The 19,164-nt window shown below is 41.2% G+C and overlaps 1 protein-coding gene across 8 annotated transcripts in view; it reads right to left on the minus strand.

The window, feature by feature from the left end:
- Nucleotides 1-19,164, minus strand: part of LOC132981979 (protocadherin alpha-C2-like) — a 173,709-nt gene that overhangs the window by 114,099 nt on the left and 40,446 nt on the right. Inside the window, exon 1 of one of the 8 annotated variants that reach the window (XM_061048180.1) lies at nt 16,429-18,921. The exons of 3 other annotated variants lie outside the window; for them this stretch is intronic. In XM_061048180.1, the coding sequence (XP_060904163.1) occupies nt 16,429-18,786 (2,358 nt within the window). In that variant the 5' untranslated portion in view covers nt 18,787-18,921. Of the gene's footprint in view, nt 1-3,088; nt 5,441-6,361; nt 8,869-10,036; nt 12,549-13,064; nt 15,514-16,428; nt 18,922-19,164 lie in introns of those variants that run through there. 4 more of the 8 variants (XM_061048183.1, XM_061048186.1, XM_061048188.1 and 1 more) reach the window with 4 other exon arrangements.

Consider the following 19,164-nt stretch of genomic DNA (forward strand, 5'->3'; position numbering starts at 1 on the left):
CTCCAACAAAGCTGGAGCAATAAGGGAGAATGTGCCCTACTGACACACAACAGCACATGCAGCATCCACAGCAACAACCCTACAGGCATCAGGCACAGCAATGCCGAACTAAAGAGCATGTGGCAGAATAAGAGAGGAGATAGACTAGAGTTAGACAGACAGCAAACGAACATGAAACAGAATATGGTGGCATATGAAGGAGGAAACGAAGGACAGACACATGGAAGTAGGAAAAGGAGGGCAAGAGTAGGATGGGGGAGGGGCACACAGTGATATCAATATGGAGGGAAAGGAAGGAGGAGAGAAATGGTGTAGAGGCAGAGAGGGGAGCTGAAAACATGTTGGAATTAAAAGCAGTCTTCTGTATGAAACAAAAACTGCAACAGAGCTGGAAGAGAACAAGGCGTACTGCAAAGAACAGAATCTTGTAAAATCACATTTATAATGCTGTATCTTAGAAAAACAACAAAGATGGGTTGGAGAGGCAGAACAAGTTGGAAAGAGGGGAAAGTGGGAAAAAAAAATAGTGGAAGTTTAATTCTAATTTAAATGAGCAGCCGAATATTTTAAGACTGATTTCCCTAAACCGCTGAATTGACAGTACATCCAGGTCTTTCTGCCACATCTGTCTCCTCCTCCTAATTTGTCCTTTTACCCTCTCTTCTGATGACACTGAATACAGTTAAACAGGGAAAATGCTCTCACCCTCTTAACAAAGACAACATACAAAATACCACGGTCATTGCACTGTAAATGATTTTCTGTGCAGACACTCAGCATGCAAACACAATTGCACTGATCTGCTGAGCCAGCCAAGCAGACAGACAAAGCCATTGAAGCAAGCAGCCACACCCCCACCAAAGAGAGTACACAGAAGGGAAATATACAAGGAATACACAGTGTTAGGCTGCATCTGGTTAACAGTGTCCTGTTGCACAGGAATGTTTGAAATGAAAGTCACAGGGAAGCGAACAACACACACTATAAATACATTGATTCTTTAGGTAGCAGGTGCATTATAAAATGCAGTTGAAAACCAACATACATTTGATTTTGACTGCATCAAGAAAATGTGCATGATAAAACACAATGTGTTCATTCTTCTCATGTGCTTGCTTTCTGTATGCAGCTCATGACCTTACTGACAGTCCACCCCCTGCTCTTCTCTCATCCAATATTTCTCTCTTCTCAAAATTCTCTTGCAAAGTACAAAAAAAAGTGCAGCAGTGCACATTTGTCACAGTGTAGCCAGAGACAACCCAGCACTTTTTAGGTTTAATGTGTGATGCACTCATTTTTAATCACATCAATAAATATTCCCTGGGCATCTGCTGTCCAGGCACAGCTTAGCACTGCTGCTGCGCTACAGAACACATGATGCTTTTTCTCACACACAAACATGTGCACATAAAATATGCATACAAATGCATAAGGGCAGTTTTGACTGTATATGAAGCACTGAATAAAAGTAGAAAGTGCGTTCAGCCCCTCTAGAAACTGAGCTGCTGCCTTACTCTGGCTGTACTGATCTATTCCCTCTCTGTGTTTCACACTCCACTGCGACTAACTGTTTTATTCACATACCGCTCACTGTGGCCAAACATGCTGCTGGCTTTCTGCAAAGACAAATTTAATGACAGTTTAAAAAACACATTTTTTTCGACAGCCATTTTCTAGGTAGCAAATCTAAGGTTGACCCAGTTGTTTGATAGAAAAGATTATCTCCATGTTGTAAAATGTCTAATTAGAAGCTCAACAATTCCTGCCTTTACTATTACATCTTTATCTGCACCATCTGTTGCCCGAATTACAATCGAGATTTCACTGACATAATCCATGTGTTTCTATTTAAATAAACCCATTTTCATTAAACATTGTGTGATGTTTATGGGTGAACCATACAAAAGCCTCATCCCCTCCCCCTCCTCTCCTGCTCTCTATCCTTCCCTCCCTCCCCGCTTGCCTCCTTCATCCACTTCCGCTGCTGTTGCTAAGAGCATTGGGTGTATGCTAGTCTGTGAAAACCAGTAGACTCAGAGAGGTGGATCTCCTCGTGGGTTGCTATGGGCAACACACAGTGTAAAACAGAGAATCAGAAGCCCAGCATGCAGACCTCCATACATGATAAAGATTGACCTATTTTTCTCAGTCAAAAGAGATCATCTGCACCAGAAGCTATAGTATGTATAAATGAAACCCAAATTGCATACGCTCTGCTGCCAAGTAGTGTGTAATCCAAAGCACAAAAAGCTAATTAAATGATAAATAGTCAAATATTTTTTGTTGTTGCTTTGCAGGCGTGAATTGAGTGCAGATCCCTGCTGAAGCAAAGTGCTCCAGCCCCTGCACCTGACAGGCTTTATATTGTGATTCACTGCACACTACCCGCAGGCTCTCTCTCCCCATGTCTGTTGTAGCTGCAGCCATTCATGGCCCACTGAATCACCTCGACTACATCAGCAAGCACAGACCTCAAGTAACTCAGTCAGTCGGTCACTTACTCTTTTCACATGAAACAACCATTGAAGATGGTAACATCATGCAAAAACACCCTCTTTATATCCAAAGACACATTTCAAATACTCACAAATAATAGACAACAACATTTGTTTTTCTTATTGACTATTTTGATATTTTGACTCTGTAAGGGCATTATATTAGACAAAGGACAATATGCAGTTGCTCACATGACCAGGATCTTAGGAAATACTTTGTGAAAAGAAGCTTTTGTCTCAGCAACAAGGTTGTTTCATTTTCTGAGATGACTTTTAAATAGGGACAACGCAGAGTGAATAACACAGACAATATTCTAACTGCCGTCAAATGTGTTATAAGTGAACAGTGAGGAACCCAACTTACAATCATCTATAACAACTAATGAACTTGGCAGACAACCTCTTAAACTCCCCCAAAGATGGATTTTATATCTGCATTTTTTTCCACCTTCACTAAGTAGGTGTTGAAGTCATTTTTGGCAATTTAATTTTAGTCTTTAATGAAGGCATAAGTATCTTTGGTTTGTTTTTTCAAAATTCAGTTCACAAGTATTATTCCAAAAACTGCCTTGTAATGAAGTCACCTTTCTTACCTCTGTAGACGTCCTCCTCCTGTCAGGGAGCACTAGTGTGTTGGCATGGCTGCCCGGGACTATAGTAGATCCTATACTCATTCTGGGTCCCACTAACATGTAGCGTTTCTCTCCAGATCTGTACTGGATGCTGTGACACAGTGTCCCGTCATAATTAGTCTCTTGTAGATATTTGGAAGTGTAGTCTGTGGATTTGGAGCACTGCATTGCAATGAGCACGATGATGCTGATGAGAAAAAGTGCTGAAACTGAGGCCAAAGTTATCATGAGATAAAAAGTGACATTACTCTCCTCATCATCGTTTGTTGCACTTTTAACATCAGAAGCAGCAAAAGCCTCTTTGGGCTCCACAACTTTGACAATGACAGTAGCTGTTGCAGAGAGGGAAACGTTGCCATTGTCTTTGACCAGTATGACCAGTTTCTGCTCAGCCTCGTCTGTCTCTGTGAATGAGCGAAGTGTTCTGATCTGTCCTGTATAGCGGTCCAAAGCAAAGAGACTGTGCTCTGTCACTTCCTGCAGTGAAAACAGTAACCAGCCGTTATATCCTATATCAGCGTCATAGGCTCTGACTTTAGTCACCAAGTGTGCTGCGTTCACATTGCGGGGAATCTCCTCCACACCTTCAGCAGAACCGTTGGAGCTGACTGGATACAGGATGACTGGAGCGTTGTCGTTCTGATCCAGAATGAACACGTTCACTGTGACGTTGCTGCTTAGTGACGGAGTTCCAGAATCTGTGGCCACAACTTGGAACTGGAACGTTTTCACTGTTTCAAAGTCAAAACTTTTCAACGCAGTGATGTCTCCATTTTCTGAGTTAATGTTAAGAAATGATGTAAATGATTTGTGCTCATCCCCATTTCTGACAATGTTATATGATATTAAAGAATTGTCAGCCTCATCACAATCATGAGCACTCACTGAAAACAAAGATGCTCCTGCTACATTGTTCTCAACAACATAAAAGGTATATGGACTTGTTGAAAACTCTGGACTGTTGTCATTCACATCTGATACAGACACACTAATTGTCCTCTGAGATGACAAAGGTTGTTCACCACCATCTTTTGCAATTATGGTCACATCATACGTTGACTGTTGCTCTCTGTCAAGTAGAGATTTAGTGACTATAGAGTACATATTGTCTTGTAAAGAAGGTGTTAATGTAAAAGGTACATCCTCACTTATATAACAGATCACCTTTCCATTTACACCTGAATCCCTGTCCTGCACACTTATCAAGGCTACTGTCGTTCCAGGTTTGGAATCCTCAGGAATTGCTTTGGAAAAAGACGTCACCTCAATGTCAGGTGCGTTATCATTCAGATCCACTATAGTTATTACAACACTTTTTTCTGTTTCCAGGGCGACTTGCCCTTTATCAGAAGCTTTGATATCAATTTCGTACCTGTCATTTGCTTCAAAATCTATCTGTCCTTTAACACGAATTGTACCAGTATTGGGGTCAACTTCAAAAAGTTTGCGTAATTTATTATTCACATTATCGCCAAACGAATAAACCACCTCGCCATTTAAACCATCATCTAAATCGGTTGCATTTACTTGCATGATAGTTGTGCCTAACGGTGAATTTTCTTTCAGCATTGCAGAGTAGGAGTCTTTGGCAAAAACTGGCATATTGTCATTTACATCCAAAACATTAACTATAATTGCCATGCTTCCAGATTTAGCAGGCTTTCCTCCATCAACTGCTGTCAACATTAATCTATGACTTCTTGAAGTTTCTTTGTCCAGTGGTTTATGCAAATACAATACAGGAATTTTCCCATTCTTTCCTCTATCTTTAACCTCCAGACGAAAGTGTTCATTTGGGCTGAGCCTATACTGTTGAATAGAATACATATCACTATCTGGATCGTGGGCGCCTTGTAGCTGAAATCGCGCCCCAGGTAAAGCAGATTCTGAAATCTGTAATTGAGTCTCGTTTTCGGGGAAGGTGGGGGAGTGATCGTTTACATCCAAAATCTCAATAGCGACATAATGCACCTCTAACGGATTCTCCAGAACAGTCTTTATGTTAACAATGCAGCTGCTGATCTGTTCACACACCTCCTCTCGGTCAATTTTTCGGTTAACGTGTAAGATGCCATGATTGTTGAGATGAAACAACGGGTCCGTAGATCCAGAAACGATGCGAAAGCCTCTGGCATTCAAAGCAGTGCTGTCCAGCCCTAAATCTTTTGCGACATTCCCAACAACAGAACCCACCTTGGTCTCTTCAGCAATAGTGTATCGTAGCTGTGCCGAAGCAACATTTAAAGTAAGATCCAAGGTAACAATGACAACGACCAGGCGCTCCAACCACGCGCTGCATCCACGTCGTGCCATTTTCGGATTTTGAAAAAAACAAAAAAACAAAAAATCCTGAATTTGGGTATGTTAAATGTTGGTCCAAACAAGGACCGGCATTTTAATCAACATTAACAGCTGCCTCAAATAACAGACATGTAGGGTAACGAGTCACACGTTTGAAGCCGTCGTCCTCTTAAACACGAGTGCTCTCTGTCGCGAAAACTAACTACTCACGTGACGTAGATGATGTTAAACCCAGAGTCTTTCATTTCAACAAGCAGTGACACCATGCGAGCTGATGTTACAATGCAGATACAGCTTCCATAAAACATACCTGTGGTTAAATTTCCCCTATGCCGGAGCTTGTAAGCATTAAAATGATGCAAGTGGAGCACGTTGCCTCTCAGAATGAATGATATGTGCAGACCATACACCTGGGGTACATCTAATTTCTATTAAATGATTCAAGCCCAAATTATGAATAAAATAATGATTATAACCTCCATTATTCCATTCATTGTCTAAAACATGTTTTACCTCTCTAGTTGCTCTCCTTCAGTCAGGGAGCAGCCATGTATTAGTATGGCTGCTCGTGATATGTCCTGTGTTCAATATCAGTTATCACGTTATGAGTGGAGTTAACATTCTGGGCTGCTTGAAATCCAAACACACAACCATCGTAAAAGCAACTACTGAACTAAGCAGTTCCATAATAACCATCTTGTCAACTATTTATAGGATACTATTTTTTCTGCAGTCCGTTTCTATCCATCTTCTCTGAGGAGATTCTGTGTTTCAGTTCTTCTCTGCAAAATTAAATCATTCAGACCTGCATCTCATCCGTCTGTCATTCACACAAAATCTGTCGTTATTAAAGTGTGACCTTGTAATTAACATACTACACAAAGTATTTTAATTCATACAGGAAGTTTTACACTAAGTGTTCATTTCTCTCACCTCAGTAGACGTCCTCCTCCTGTCAGGGAGAACTAGTGTGTTGGCATGGCTCCCCGGGACTATAGTAGATCCTATACTCATTCTGGGTCCCACTAACATGTAGCGTTTCTCTCCAGATCTGTACTGGATGCTGTGACACAGTGTCCCGTCATAATTAGTCTCTTGTAGGTATTTGGAAGTGTAGTCTGTGGATTTGGAGCACTGCATTGCAATGAGCACGATGATGCTGATGAGAAAAAGTGCTGAAACTGAGGCCAAAGTTATCATGAGATAAAAAGTGACATTAGTCTCCTCATCATCGTTTGTTGCACTTTTAACATCAGAAGCAGCAAAAGCCTCTTTGGGCTCCACAACTTTGACAATGACAGTAGCTGTTGCAGAGAGGGAAACGTTGCCATTGTCTTTGACCAGTATGACCAGTTTCTGCTCAGCCTCGTCTGTCTCTATGAATGAGCGAAGTGTTCTGATCTGTCCTGTATAGCGGTCCAAAGCAAAGAGACTGTGCTCTGTCACTTCCTGCAGTGAAAACAGTAACCAGCCGTTATATCCTATATCAGCGTCATAGGCTCTGACTTTAGTCACCAAGTGTGCTGCGTTCACATTTCGGGGAATCTCCTCCACACCTTCAGCAGACCCGTTGGAGCTGACTGGATACAGGATGACTGGAGCGTTGTCGTTCTGATCCAGAATGAACACGTTCACTGTGACGTTGCTGCTTAGTGACGGAGTTCCAGAATCTGTGGCCACAACTTGGAACTGGAACGTTTTCACTGTTTCAAAGTCAAAACTTTTCAACGCAGTGATGTCTCCATTTTCTGAGTTAATGTTAAGAAATGATGTAAATGATTTGTGCTCATCCCCATTTCTTACAATGTTATATGATATTAAAGCATTGTCAGCCTCATCACAATCATGAGCACTCACTGAAAACAAAGATGCTCCTGCTACATTGTTCTCAACAACATAAAAGGTATATGGACTTGTTGAAAACTCTGGACTGTTGTCATTCACATCTGATACAGACACACTAATTGTCCTCTGAGATGACAAAGGTTGTTCACCTCCGTCTTTTGCAATTATGGTCACATCATACATTGACTGTTGCTCTCTGTCAAGTAGAGATTTAGTGACTATAGAGTACATATTGTCTTGTAAAGAAGGTGTTAATGTAAAAGGTACATCCTCACTTATATAACAGATCACCTTTCCATTTACACCTGAATCCCTGTCCTGCACACTTATCAAGGCTACTGTCGTTCCAGGTTTGGAATCCTCAGGAATTGCTTTGGAAAAAGACGTCACCTCAATGTCAGGTGCGTTATCATTCAGATCCACTATAGTTATTACAACACTTTTTTCTGTTTCCAGGGCGACTTGCCCTTTATCAGAAGCTTTAATATTAATTTCATACCTGTCTTTTGCTTCAAAATCTATCAGTCCTTTAACAACAATTTCACCAGTATTGGGATCAATTTCAAAAAGTTTGCGTAATTTATTATTCACATTATTGCTGAACGAATAAACCACCTCGCCATTTAAACCATCATCTAAATCGGTGGCATTTACTTGCATGATAGTTGTGCCTATTGGTGAATTTTCTTTTAGGACGGCAGAGTAGGAGTCTTTTGCAAAAACTGGCATATTGTCATTTACATCCAAAACATTAACTATAATTGCCATGCTTCCAGATTTAGCAGGCTTTCCTCCATCAACCGCTGTCAACATTAATCTATGACTTCCTGACGTTTCTTTGTCCAGTGGTTTATGCAAATACAATACAGGAATTTTCCCATCCTCTCCTCCACTTTTTACTTCCAGACGAAATTGGTCATTTTGGCTGAGCCTATACTGTTGAATAGAATATATATCACTATCTGGATCATGGGCGCCTTGTAGCTGAAATCGCGCCCCAGGTAAAGCAGATTCAGATATCTCTAAATGTGTCTCGTTTTCGGGGAAGGTGGGGGAGTGATCGTTTACATCCAAAATCTCAATAGCGACGTAATGCACCTCTAACGGATTCTCCAGAACAGTCTTTATGTTAATAATGCAGCTGCTGATCTGTTCACACACCTCCTCTCTGTCAATTTTTCGGTTAACGTGTAAGATGCCATGATTGTTGAGATGAAACAACGGGTCCGTAGATCCAGAAACGATGCGAAAGCCTCTGGCATTCAAAGCAGTGCTGTCCAGCCCTAAATCTTTTGCGACATTCCCAACAACAGAACCCACCTTGGTCTCTTCAGCAATAGAGTATCGTAGCTGTGCCGAAGCAACATTTAAAGTAAGATCCAAGGTAACAATGACAACGACCAGGCGCTCCAACCACGCGCTGCATCCACGTCGTGCCATTTTCGGATTTGGAAAAAAAAAAAAAAATAATCCTGATTTTGGGTATGTTAAATGTTGGTCCAAACAAGGACAGGCATTTTAATCAACATTAACAGCTTCCTCAACTAACAGACATGTAGGTAAACGAGTCACATGTCTGAAGCCGTCGTCCTCTTAAACACGAGTTCACCCTGTCGCGAAAAAACACCCAACTACTCACGTGACGTAGATGATGTTAAACCCAGAGTCTTTCATTTCAACAAGCAGTGACACCATGCGAGCTGATGTTACAATGCAGATACAACTTCCATAAAACATACCTGTGGTTAAATTTCCCCTATGCCGGAGGATGTAAGCATTAAAATGATGCAAGTGTATCACGTTGCCTCTCAGAATGAATGACATCTGCAGACCATACACCTGGGGTACATCTGATTTCTATTAAATGATTCAAGCCCAAATTATGAATAAAATAATGATTAGAACCTCCATTATTCCATTCATTGTCTAAAACATGTTTTACCTCTCTAGTTGCTCTCCTTCAGTCAGGGAGCAGTCATGTATTAGTATAGCTGCTCGTGATATGTCCTGTGTTCAATATCAGTTATCACGTTATGAGTGGAGTTAACATTCTGGGCTGCTTGAAATCCAAACACACAACCATCGTAAAAGCAACTACTGAACTAAGCAGTTCCATAATAACCATCTCGTCAACTGTTTATAGGATATCATTTTTTCTGCAGTCCGTTTCTATCAAGTTTCTCTGAGGAGATTCTGTGTTTCAGTTCTTCTCTGCAAAATTAAATCATTCAGACCTGCATCTCACCCGTCTGTCATTCACACAAAAACTGCCGTTATTAAAGTGTGACCTTGTAATTAACATACTACACAAAGTATTTTAATTCATATGTTGCGATCTAGAAATATTTGTATGCAATTCAATTTGACAGAAGAAAGCACACTACACTATAAGTTAGAAAGTACTGTATATAATATTATTTCACATTTGTTAATTAAAAAAACATACATGTACTGTAATCTCATGTTAGATTACACAGAAATTAAAAAGTTGTAATGAACTCTTTTAATTTTAGGTTTGATATATGACGTCATTGGCCTGCGTGCAGAGGTGACGTAAATGGTCGGGGTCGGGGTCGTGGTCAAGGGATGAATGCGCATGTATGCCGTTTTTGTTGTGAGGACCCGATGCTTCTTAAGAAAGAGAATCATAAAAAAAATATAGCATCGGGAAGAATAAAGTTGGCAAATGGAAGACAGAGTCCTGGTCTTTTCATGGGTGCAACACATACAGGAAGTTTTACACTAAGTGTTAATTTCTCTCACCTCAGTAGATGTCCTCCTCCTGTCAGGGAGCACTAGTGTGTTGGCATGGCTGCCCGGGACTATAGTAGATCCTATACTCATTCTGGGTCCCACTAACATGTAGCGTTTCTCTCCAGATCTGTACTGGATGCTGTGACACAGTGTCCCGTCATAATTAGTCTCTTGTAGGTATTTGGAAGTGTAGTCTGTGGATTTAGAGCACTGCATTGCAATGAGCACGATGATGCTGATGAGAAAAAGTGCTGAAACTGAGGCCAAAGTTATCATGAGATAAAAAGTGACATTACTCTCCTCATCATCGTTTGTTGCACTTTTAACATCAGAAGCAGCAAAAGCCTCTTTGGGCTCCACAACTTTGACAATGACAGTAGCTGTTGCAGAGAGGGAAACGTTTCCATTGTCTTTGACCAGTATGACCAGTTTCTGCTCAGACTCGTCTGTCTCTGTGAATGAGCGAAGTGTTCTGATCTGTCCTGTATAGCGGTCCAAAGCAAAGAGACTGTGCTCAGTCACTTCCTGCAGTGAAAACAGTAACCAGCCGTTATATCCTATATCAGCGTCATAGGCTCTGACTTTAGTCACCAAGTGTGCTGCGTTCACATTGCGGGGAATCTCCTCCACACCTTCAGCAGAACCGTTGGAGCTGACTGGATACAGGATGACTGGAGCGTTGTCGTTCTGATCCAGAATGAACACGTTCACTGTGACGTTGCTGCTTAGTGATGGAGTTCCAGAATCTGTGGCCACAACTTGGAACTGGAACGTTTTCACTGTTTCAAAGTCGAAACTTTTCAGTGCAGTGATGTCTCCATTTTCTGAGTTAATGTTAAGAAATGATGTAAATGATTTGTGCTCATCCCCATTTCTTACAATGTTATATGATATTAAAGCATTGTCAGCCTCATCACAATCATGAGCACTCACTGAAAACAAAGATGCTCCTGCTACATTGTTCTCAACAACATAAAAGGTATATGGACTTGTTGAAAACTCTGGACTGTTGTCATTCACATCTGATACAGACACACTAATTGTCCTCTGAGATGACAAAGGTTGTTCACCTCCGTCTTTTGCAATTATGGTCACATCATACGTTGACTGTTGCTCTCTGTCAAGTAGAGATTTAGTGACTATAGAGTACATATTGTCTTGTAAAGAAGGTGTTAATGTAAAAGGTACATCCTCACTTATATAACAGATCACCTTTCCATTTTCACCTGAATCCCTGTCCTGCACACTTATCAAGGCTACTGTCGTTCCAGGTTTGGCATCCTCAGGAATTGCTTTGGAAAAAGACGTCACCTCAATGTCAGGTGCGTTATCATTCAGATCCACTATAGTTATTACAACACTTTTTTCTGTTTCCAGGGGGACTGGCCCTTTATCAGAAGCTTTAATATCAATTTCGTACCTATCATTTGCTTCAAAATCTATCAGTCCTTTAACAATAATTGTACCTGTGTTAGGATCAACTTCAAAAAGTTTGCGTAATTTATTATTCACATTATCGCCAAACGAATAAACCACCTCGCCATTTAAACCATCATCTAAATCGGTGGCATTTACTTGCATGATAGTTGTGCCTATTGGTGCATTTTCTTTTAGCATAGCAGAGTAGGAGTCTTTTGCAAAAACTGGCATATTGTCATTTACATCCAAAACATTAACTATAATTGCCATGCTTCCAGATTTAGCAGGCTTTCCTCCATCAACCGCTGTCAACATTAATCTATGACTTCTCGAAGTTTCTTTGTCCAGTGGTTTATGCAAATACAACAGAGGGATTTTCCCATTCTTTCCTCTATCTTTAACCTCCAGACGAAAGTGGTCATTTGGGCTGAGCCTATACTGTTGAATAGAATACATATCACTATCTGGATCGTGGGCGCCTTGTAGCTGAAATCGCGCCCCAGGTAAAGCAGATTCTGAAATCTGTAATTGAGTCTCGTTTTCGGGGAAGGTGGGGGAGTGATCGTTTACATCCAAAATCTCAATAGCGACATAATGCACCTCTAACGGATTCTCCAGAACAGTCTTTATGTTAATAATGCAGCTGCTGATCTGTTCACACACCTCCTCTCTGTCAATTTTTCGGTTAACGTGTAAGATGCCATGATTGTTGAGATGAAACAACGGGTCCGTAGATCCAGAAACGATGCGAAAGCCTCTGGCATTCAAAGCAGTGCTGTCCAGCCCTAAATCTTTTGCGACATTCCCAACAACAGAACCCACCTTGGTCTCTTCAGCAATAGAGTATCGTAGCTGTGCCGAAGCAACATTTAAAATAAGATCCAAGGTAACAATGACAACGACCAGGCGCTCCAACCACGCGCTGCATCCACGTCGTGCCATTTTCGGATTTGGAAAAAAAAAAAAAAAATCCGTAATGTGGGTATGTTAAATGTTGGTCCAAACAAGGACAGGCATTTTAATCAACATTAACAGCTGCCTCAAATAACAGACATGTAGGGTAACGAGTCACACGTTTGAAGCCGTCGTCCTCTTAAACACGAGTGCTCTCTGTCGCGAAAAAACACCCAACTACTCACGTGACGTAGATGATGTTAAACCCATAGTCTTTCATTTCAACAAGCAGTGACACCATGCGAGCTGATGTTACAATGCAGATACATGTTCCATAAAACATACCTGTGGTTAAATTTCCCCTATGCCGGAGGATGTAAGCATTAAAATAATGCAAGTGGAGCACGTTGCCTCTCAGAATGAATGACATCCAAACACACAACCATCGTAAAAAGCAACTACTGAACTAAGCAGTTCCATAATAACCATCTCGTCAACTAATCATAAATACCATTTTTCTGCTGTTCATTTCTATCAAGCTTCTCTGAGGAGATGCTGTGTTTCAGTTCTTCTCTGCAAAATTAAATCATTCAGACCTGCATCTCACCCGTCTGTCATTTACACAAAAACTGCCGTTATTAAAGTGTGACCTTGTAGTTAACATACTACACAAAGTATTTTAATTCATACAGGAAGTTTTACACTAAATGTTAATTTCTCTCACCTCAGTAGACGTCCTCCTCCTGTCAGGGAGCACTAGTGTGTTGGCATGGCTGCCCGGGACTATAGTAGATCCTATACTCATTCTGGGTCCCACTAACATGTAGCGTTTCTCTCCAGATCTGTACTGGATGCTGTGACACAGTGTCCCGTCATAATTAGTCTCTTGTAGATATTTGGAAGTGTAGTCTGTGGATTTGGAGCACTGCATTGCAATGAGCACGATGATGCTGATGAGAAAAAGTGCTGAAACTGAGGCCAAAGTTATCATGAGATAAAAAGTGACATTACTGTCCTCATCATCGTTTGTTGCACTTTTAACATCAGAAGCAGCAAAAGCCTCTTTGGGCTCCACAAGTTTGACAATGACAGTAGCTGTTGCAGAGAGGGAAACGTTGCCATTGTCTTTGACCAGTATGACCAGTTTCTGCTCAGCCTCGTCTGTCTCTGTGAATGAGCGAAGTGTTCTGATCTGTCCTGTATAGCGGTCCAAAGCAAAGAGACTGTGCTCAGTCACTTCCTGCAGTGAAAACAGTAACCAGCCGTTATATCCTATATCAGCGTCATAGGCTCTGACTTTAGTCACCAAGTGTGCTGCGTTCACATTTCGGGGAATCTCCTCCACACCTTCAGCAGAACCGTTGGAGCTGACTGGATACAGGATGACTGGAGCGTTGTCGTTCTGATCCAGAATGAACACGTTCACTGTGACGTTGCTGCTTAGTGACGGAGTTCCAGAATCTGTGGCCACAACTTGGAACTGGAACGTTTTCACTGTTTCAAAGTCGAAACTTTTCAGCGCCAAAATATCTCCATTTTCAGAATTAATGTTTAAGAACAACCCCAAACTATCTCCATTGCTGTCCCTTTGTATTTTATAAGAAATATGCGCATTATCCCCATCATCAAGGTCAGATGCTCTAACAGAAAATATAGGTGATACTTGGTCATTATTTTCACTGATATAGAACGTGTAAGGGCTAAAAGAAAACAGTGGTTTGTTATCATTCACATCTGATACAACCACACTGATTAATTTTTCAGAAGACAGTGATGGCTCACCTGCGTCCTTTGCAACTATTGAAAATTCATACAAAGACTTTTCTTCTCTGTCCAGGTGTGATTTGGTCACTATAACATACATATTGTCTTGCAACGATGGGGATATAGCGAAAGGAACGTCATCACTTAAGAAGCAAGACACCTTCCCATTTGTGCCTGAATCCATATCATTGACACTGATCAAAGCTACTGTTGTTCCAATTCTTGAATCCTCAGGAACTGATTTCGAAAATGACGTGACCTCTATCTCTGGGGGATTATCGTTCAGGTCAATTATCTTTATTATTACACTTCTGTCTGTGGTCAAAGGGACGGGACCCTTATCAGAAGCTTGTATATCAATTTCAAAGCTTTGGTTTTCCTCGAAATCAATTACACCGGTCGTTTTAATTGCGCCCGTATTTTGGTTTATGTGAAATAGGTTTTTCAACCGTGCATCAACTTCTTTGCCAAATGAGTAAACAATCTCACCGTTTGCACCCTCATCTAAATCAGTCGCGTTCACCTGAGTAACTAACGTACCAGGAACCGCGTTTTCATTTATCAAAGCTGTATACACATCTTTTGTAAAAACAGGGGAATTGTCGTTAACATCAAGCACCTCGATCAGTATTTCTATTGTCCCAGACCTTGCCGGTCTCCCACCATCTACAGCTGTCAGCACGAGCCTGTGTTCTCTGATAGCCTCTCTGTCTATCTGCTTCTGTAAAATCAGAAAGGGCATCTTACGGTCTTCGCCTCTTTCCTTTACCTCCAAACGAAAGTGTTCATTGTTGCTAAGTCTATACTGCTGAATTGAAAACTGACCACCATCAGGGTCGCGTGCAGGTTGGAGCTGAAATCTAGCTCCCGGTAATGTCGACTCAAATATCTCCAGACGTTTCTCTTTCTCTGGAAAAACAGGGGAATGGTCGTTTACATCCAGCACCTCTATAGCCACGTAATGTATTTCTAGAGGGTTTTGTAACACGGTTTTAAGGTTGATTACGCACGCGTTGCTTCTTTCACAGATCTCCTCTCTGTCCACTTTCCTGCTGACATACAGGATACCGTCCTCCTTGTTCAAATGAAAAAGTGGTTCCGTTGAACTACCAACAATACGATAATCTCTGGCATTCAGCGTAGCTTTGTCAATGCCCAAGTCTTTCGCAATGTTACCCACGACACTTCCTTCTTTTACCTCTTCGGCGATGGAATATCTGAGCTGAGCTGAGGCTCCGCTACAAAACATTACCAAAGCCACCATATAGGCGACGCATCCCCGCCGTTTTATCCAAGCCACTCGTCTTCTTTGTTCCATTGTGTAAAGAAGAAGAAAAAAAGATTCCGGGATCTATAATTGTGTTGTCAAGAAATGGTGATCAGCCTTTTTTTTTGCAAGCTGCACTCCATCGCCAGAACAACCCAGAATTACACGGAGCAGGTTTTACGTTCAAGCTCTTTATACGTGAATATGTGAATACAGGGTTGGACGTTATGATGACGAAACACCTTAGAGGCAACTTTTGCTATTATACCGACACCATGCGATTCAGAGAGTTAATGCAAGACTGTTAGAATAAAAATGTAGGACAATCAAAAGTTAATTCAACAGTGAAAACACAAACAGCTTGTTACCATAGAGAGACCGATTTCTTAGTTCTGTTTTTTTTTTTTTTTTACTAAAAAATGAATTTCACAATCAATTCTCTCTTCAAAAAGCAATTATTTTGGAGTGTCTTTACTATAGATGAGACCTTTTTATATTAAATTTAAAAGAAGAGGCCAGTTAATAAGAATCAAATTCCAGGACCACGGACAGCGACACTCCCGACTTCACTCAAACGCACCAGTAGAAATAACAATACACACTTGGTGACTGACTCAAGGCGTGAAATCTTCAACGCTAGACACACACACACACACACACACACACACACACACACACACACTGGACAGTGTTCCTCTAGGCTTGGAACAATAAGAGGATAAGTTAATGTGCATACAAACGCAATCAGATATATCACATGTTCAAAAACAGATATCGCTTTAGCACGTGTATCTTTATGAAATGCAGCTAATATCGATTTGCCATTAATATGTGAAGGCAACTAAATTATCTTGTATTTAGTTACAATGAGTTAATCAGGAAATATAAAGAGGCAGATTTAAAGGAATAGTCCGTTTCTTCAAACATTTTTTTATAAACGATACATTTGACCGTTTGATGTTGCTCCATGCAATGTGTGCATTGAGAATGTAATTGACATACTACACGATGTATTTTAATTGCAACTTGTTATGCCCTAAGTGTTCATTTCTCTTACCTCTGTAGAAGTCCTCCTCCTGTCAGGGAGCACTAGTGTGTTGGCATGGCTGCCCGGGACTATAGTAGATCCTATACTCATTCTGGGCCCCACTAACATGTAGCGTTTCTCTCCAGATCTGTACTGGATGCTGTGACACAGTGTCCCGTCATAATTAGTCTCTTGTAGGTATTTGGAAGTGTAGTCTGTGGATTTGGAGCACTGCATTGCAATGAGCACGATGATGCTGATGAGAAAAAGTGCTGAAACTGAGGCCAAAGTTATCATGAGATAAAAAGTGACATTACTCTCCTCATCATCGTTTGTTGCACTTTTAACATCAGAAGCAGCAAAAGCCTCTTTGGGCTCCACAACTTTGACAATGACAGTAGCTGTTGCAGAGAGGGAAACGTTTCCATTGTCTTTGACCAGTATGACCAGTTTCTGCTCAGCCTCGTCTGTCTCTGTGAATGAGCGAAGTGTTCTGATCTGTCCTGTATAGCGGTCCAAAGCAAAGAGACTGTGCTCAGTCACTTCCTGCAGTGAAAACAGTAACCAGCCGTTATATCCTATATCAGCGTCATAGGCTCTGACTTTAGTCACCAAGTGTGCTGCGTTCACATTGCGGGGAATCTCCTCCACACCTTCAGCAGACCCGTTGGAGCTGACTGGATACAGGATGACTGGAGCGTTGTCGTTCTGATCCAGAATGAACACGTTCACTGTGACGTTGCTGCTTAGTGACGGAGTTCCAGAATCTGTGGCCACAACTTGGAACTGGAACGTTTTCACTGTTTCAAAGTCAAAACTTTTCAGTGCCAAAATATCTCCATTTTCACTATTGATGTTTAAAAATGAAGACAATTTATTTCCTTCACTTCCATCTCTGAGAATATGATATGTAATAAGTGCATTGTCGTTCTCATCCCGATCAAACGCTTTAACAGAAAACACAGAGGTACCTGGCTCATTAGCTTCAGCCACATAGAAAGTATAAGGACTGAGTGAAAACTCAGGACTGTTGTCATTCACATCTGACACCACGACGCTTATTGTCTTTTCAGATGATAATGGAGGTTGACCAGCGTCTTTTGCAGTTATTGTCAGGTCATAGTGTGACTGTTTCTCTCTGTCCAGAGGCGATTTGGTTACTAATGAATACATTCTGTCTCGTAAGGATGGTGACAAAATGAAAGGTGCATCATCCCTTATGGAACAAATAACTTTTCCATTAAGACCAGAGTCCAGGTCATTGACACTGATAAGAGCAACTGTAGTTCCTGGTCTGGAATCTTCAGGGATCGAGCTTGAAAATGACGTCACTTCAATCTCAGGTGCATTATCATTCACGTCAACTATTTTAATTATAACGCTTTTTTGTGTCGTTAGGGGAGCGAGACCTTTATCTGATGCTTGAATTTCAATTTCATATTTGTCCTTCTCCTCGTAATTTATCAAACCTTTCACTGCAATTTCCCCAGTAGACGGATCAATTTCAAAACGGTTTAATAGCCTACGATTCACAATACTACTAAATGAGTAAACCACTTCTCCGTTCAGCCCATCATCTAAATCAGTTGCATTGACTTGCATTACTTTCGTACCAATTGGAACATTTTCATTAAGCGTCACAGAATAATCATCTTGAGAGAAAACAGGCGCGTTATCATTAATATCCAAAACATGTACTAGAATATTCATTTCGCCTAATTTCGGAGGTTTCCCCCCATCCTGTGCGGTCAGTACTAATGTGTGGGTTAGGGCTGCCTCCCTATCTAAAGACTTTTGCACAATCAGTATTGGTATTTTACCGTCTTCTCCCTTATCTTTAACTTCCAAACGGAAGTGCTCATTGGGGCTGAGTTTATATTGCTGAACAGAGAAAGGGCCTCCGTCTGGGTCTCTTGCTGGTTGAAGCGGAAATCGTACTCCAGGTATTACAGACTCTGAAATGTCCAACATTTTTTCTTCATGTGGGAAACTGGGAGAATGGTCATTTATATCCAGCACATCCACTTCAACATAATGGACCTCCAGGGGGTTTTCTAGCACAGTCTTCAGATTTATCAAACACGTACTGCTCTGCGCGCACACCTCTTCTCTGTCAATCTTTCGGCTCACATACAATATTCCATTATTCTGATTTACATGGAAAAGAGGGTCCTCAGCACTTGAAACAATCCGATACCTCCTGTCTTTCAACGTGCTTTTATCTAATCCCAAATCCTTTGCTATATTTCCGACCACAGTTCCTTCGTTAACTTCCTCGGAGATTGAATATCGTATCTGCGCCTCTGACAAGCTCCACAAAAGCACAGCAACCACGCAGCCGATCCACCGTCCAATCGCCCTTTTTCCCTCGTATCCTCTTTGTCCCATTTTTAAAAGTGTATATCGAATCCTCGCGTGGTTGTTAACCGTGCTCGATGAGATTAATCCAACATATTCCGCTAAAACATGTTCGCTTTATATCGATAGTTGTAAAGGCACGGGGCAATGTGTTTAAGGTCAGAAACAACCCGCAAAGCTACGCTGCCAGTATCGAACTGCGAGAGCTAAAAAGAGGTGGAACTAAAAACTGAATGACGACAAGCTAAAGCTGTTATGTCCAAACACACTGACACCATGCGATCTTTTCGCTTACTACAACCACATCAAAGTTGTTGTTTCTTTTAAATATAATGACAATGTTTGTGTGTGATACATGTTTCCCTATTCATAATTGTTGATGGTTAGCAGTTAATCGGGTAAAATATA

The sequence above is a fragment of the Labrus mixtus genome, chromosome 10, assembly GCF_963584025.1.
Source record: "Labrus mixtus chromosome 10, fLabMix1.1, whole genome shotgun sequence".
NCBI classification, from domain to species: domain Eukaryota; kingdom Metazoa; phylum Chordata; class Actinopteri; order Labriformes; family Labridae; genus Labrus; species Labrus mixtus.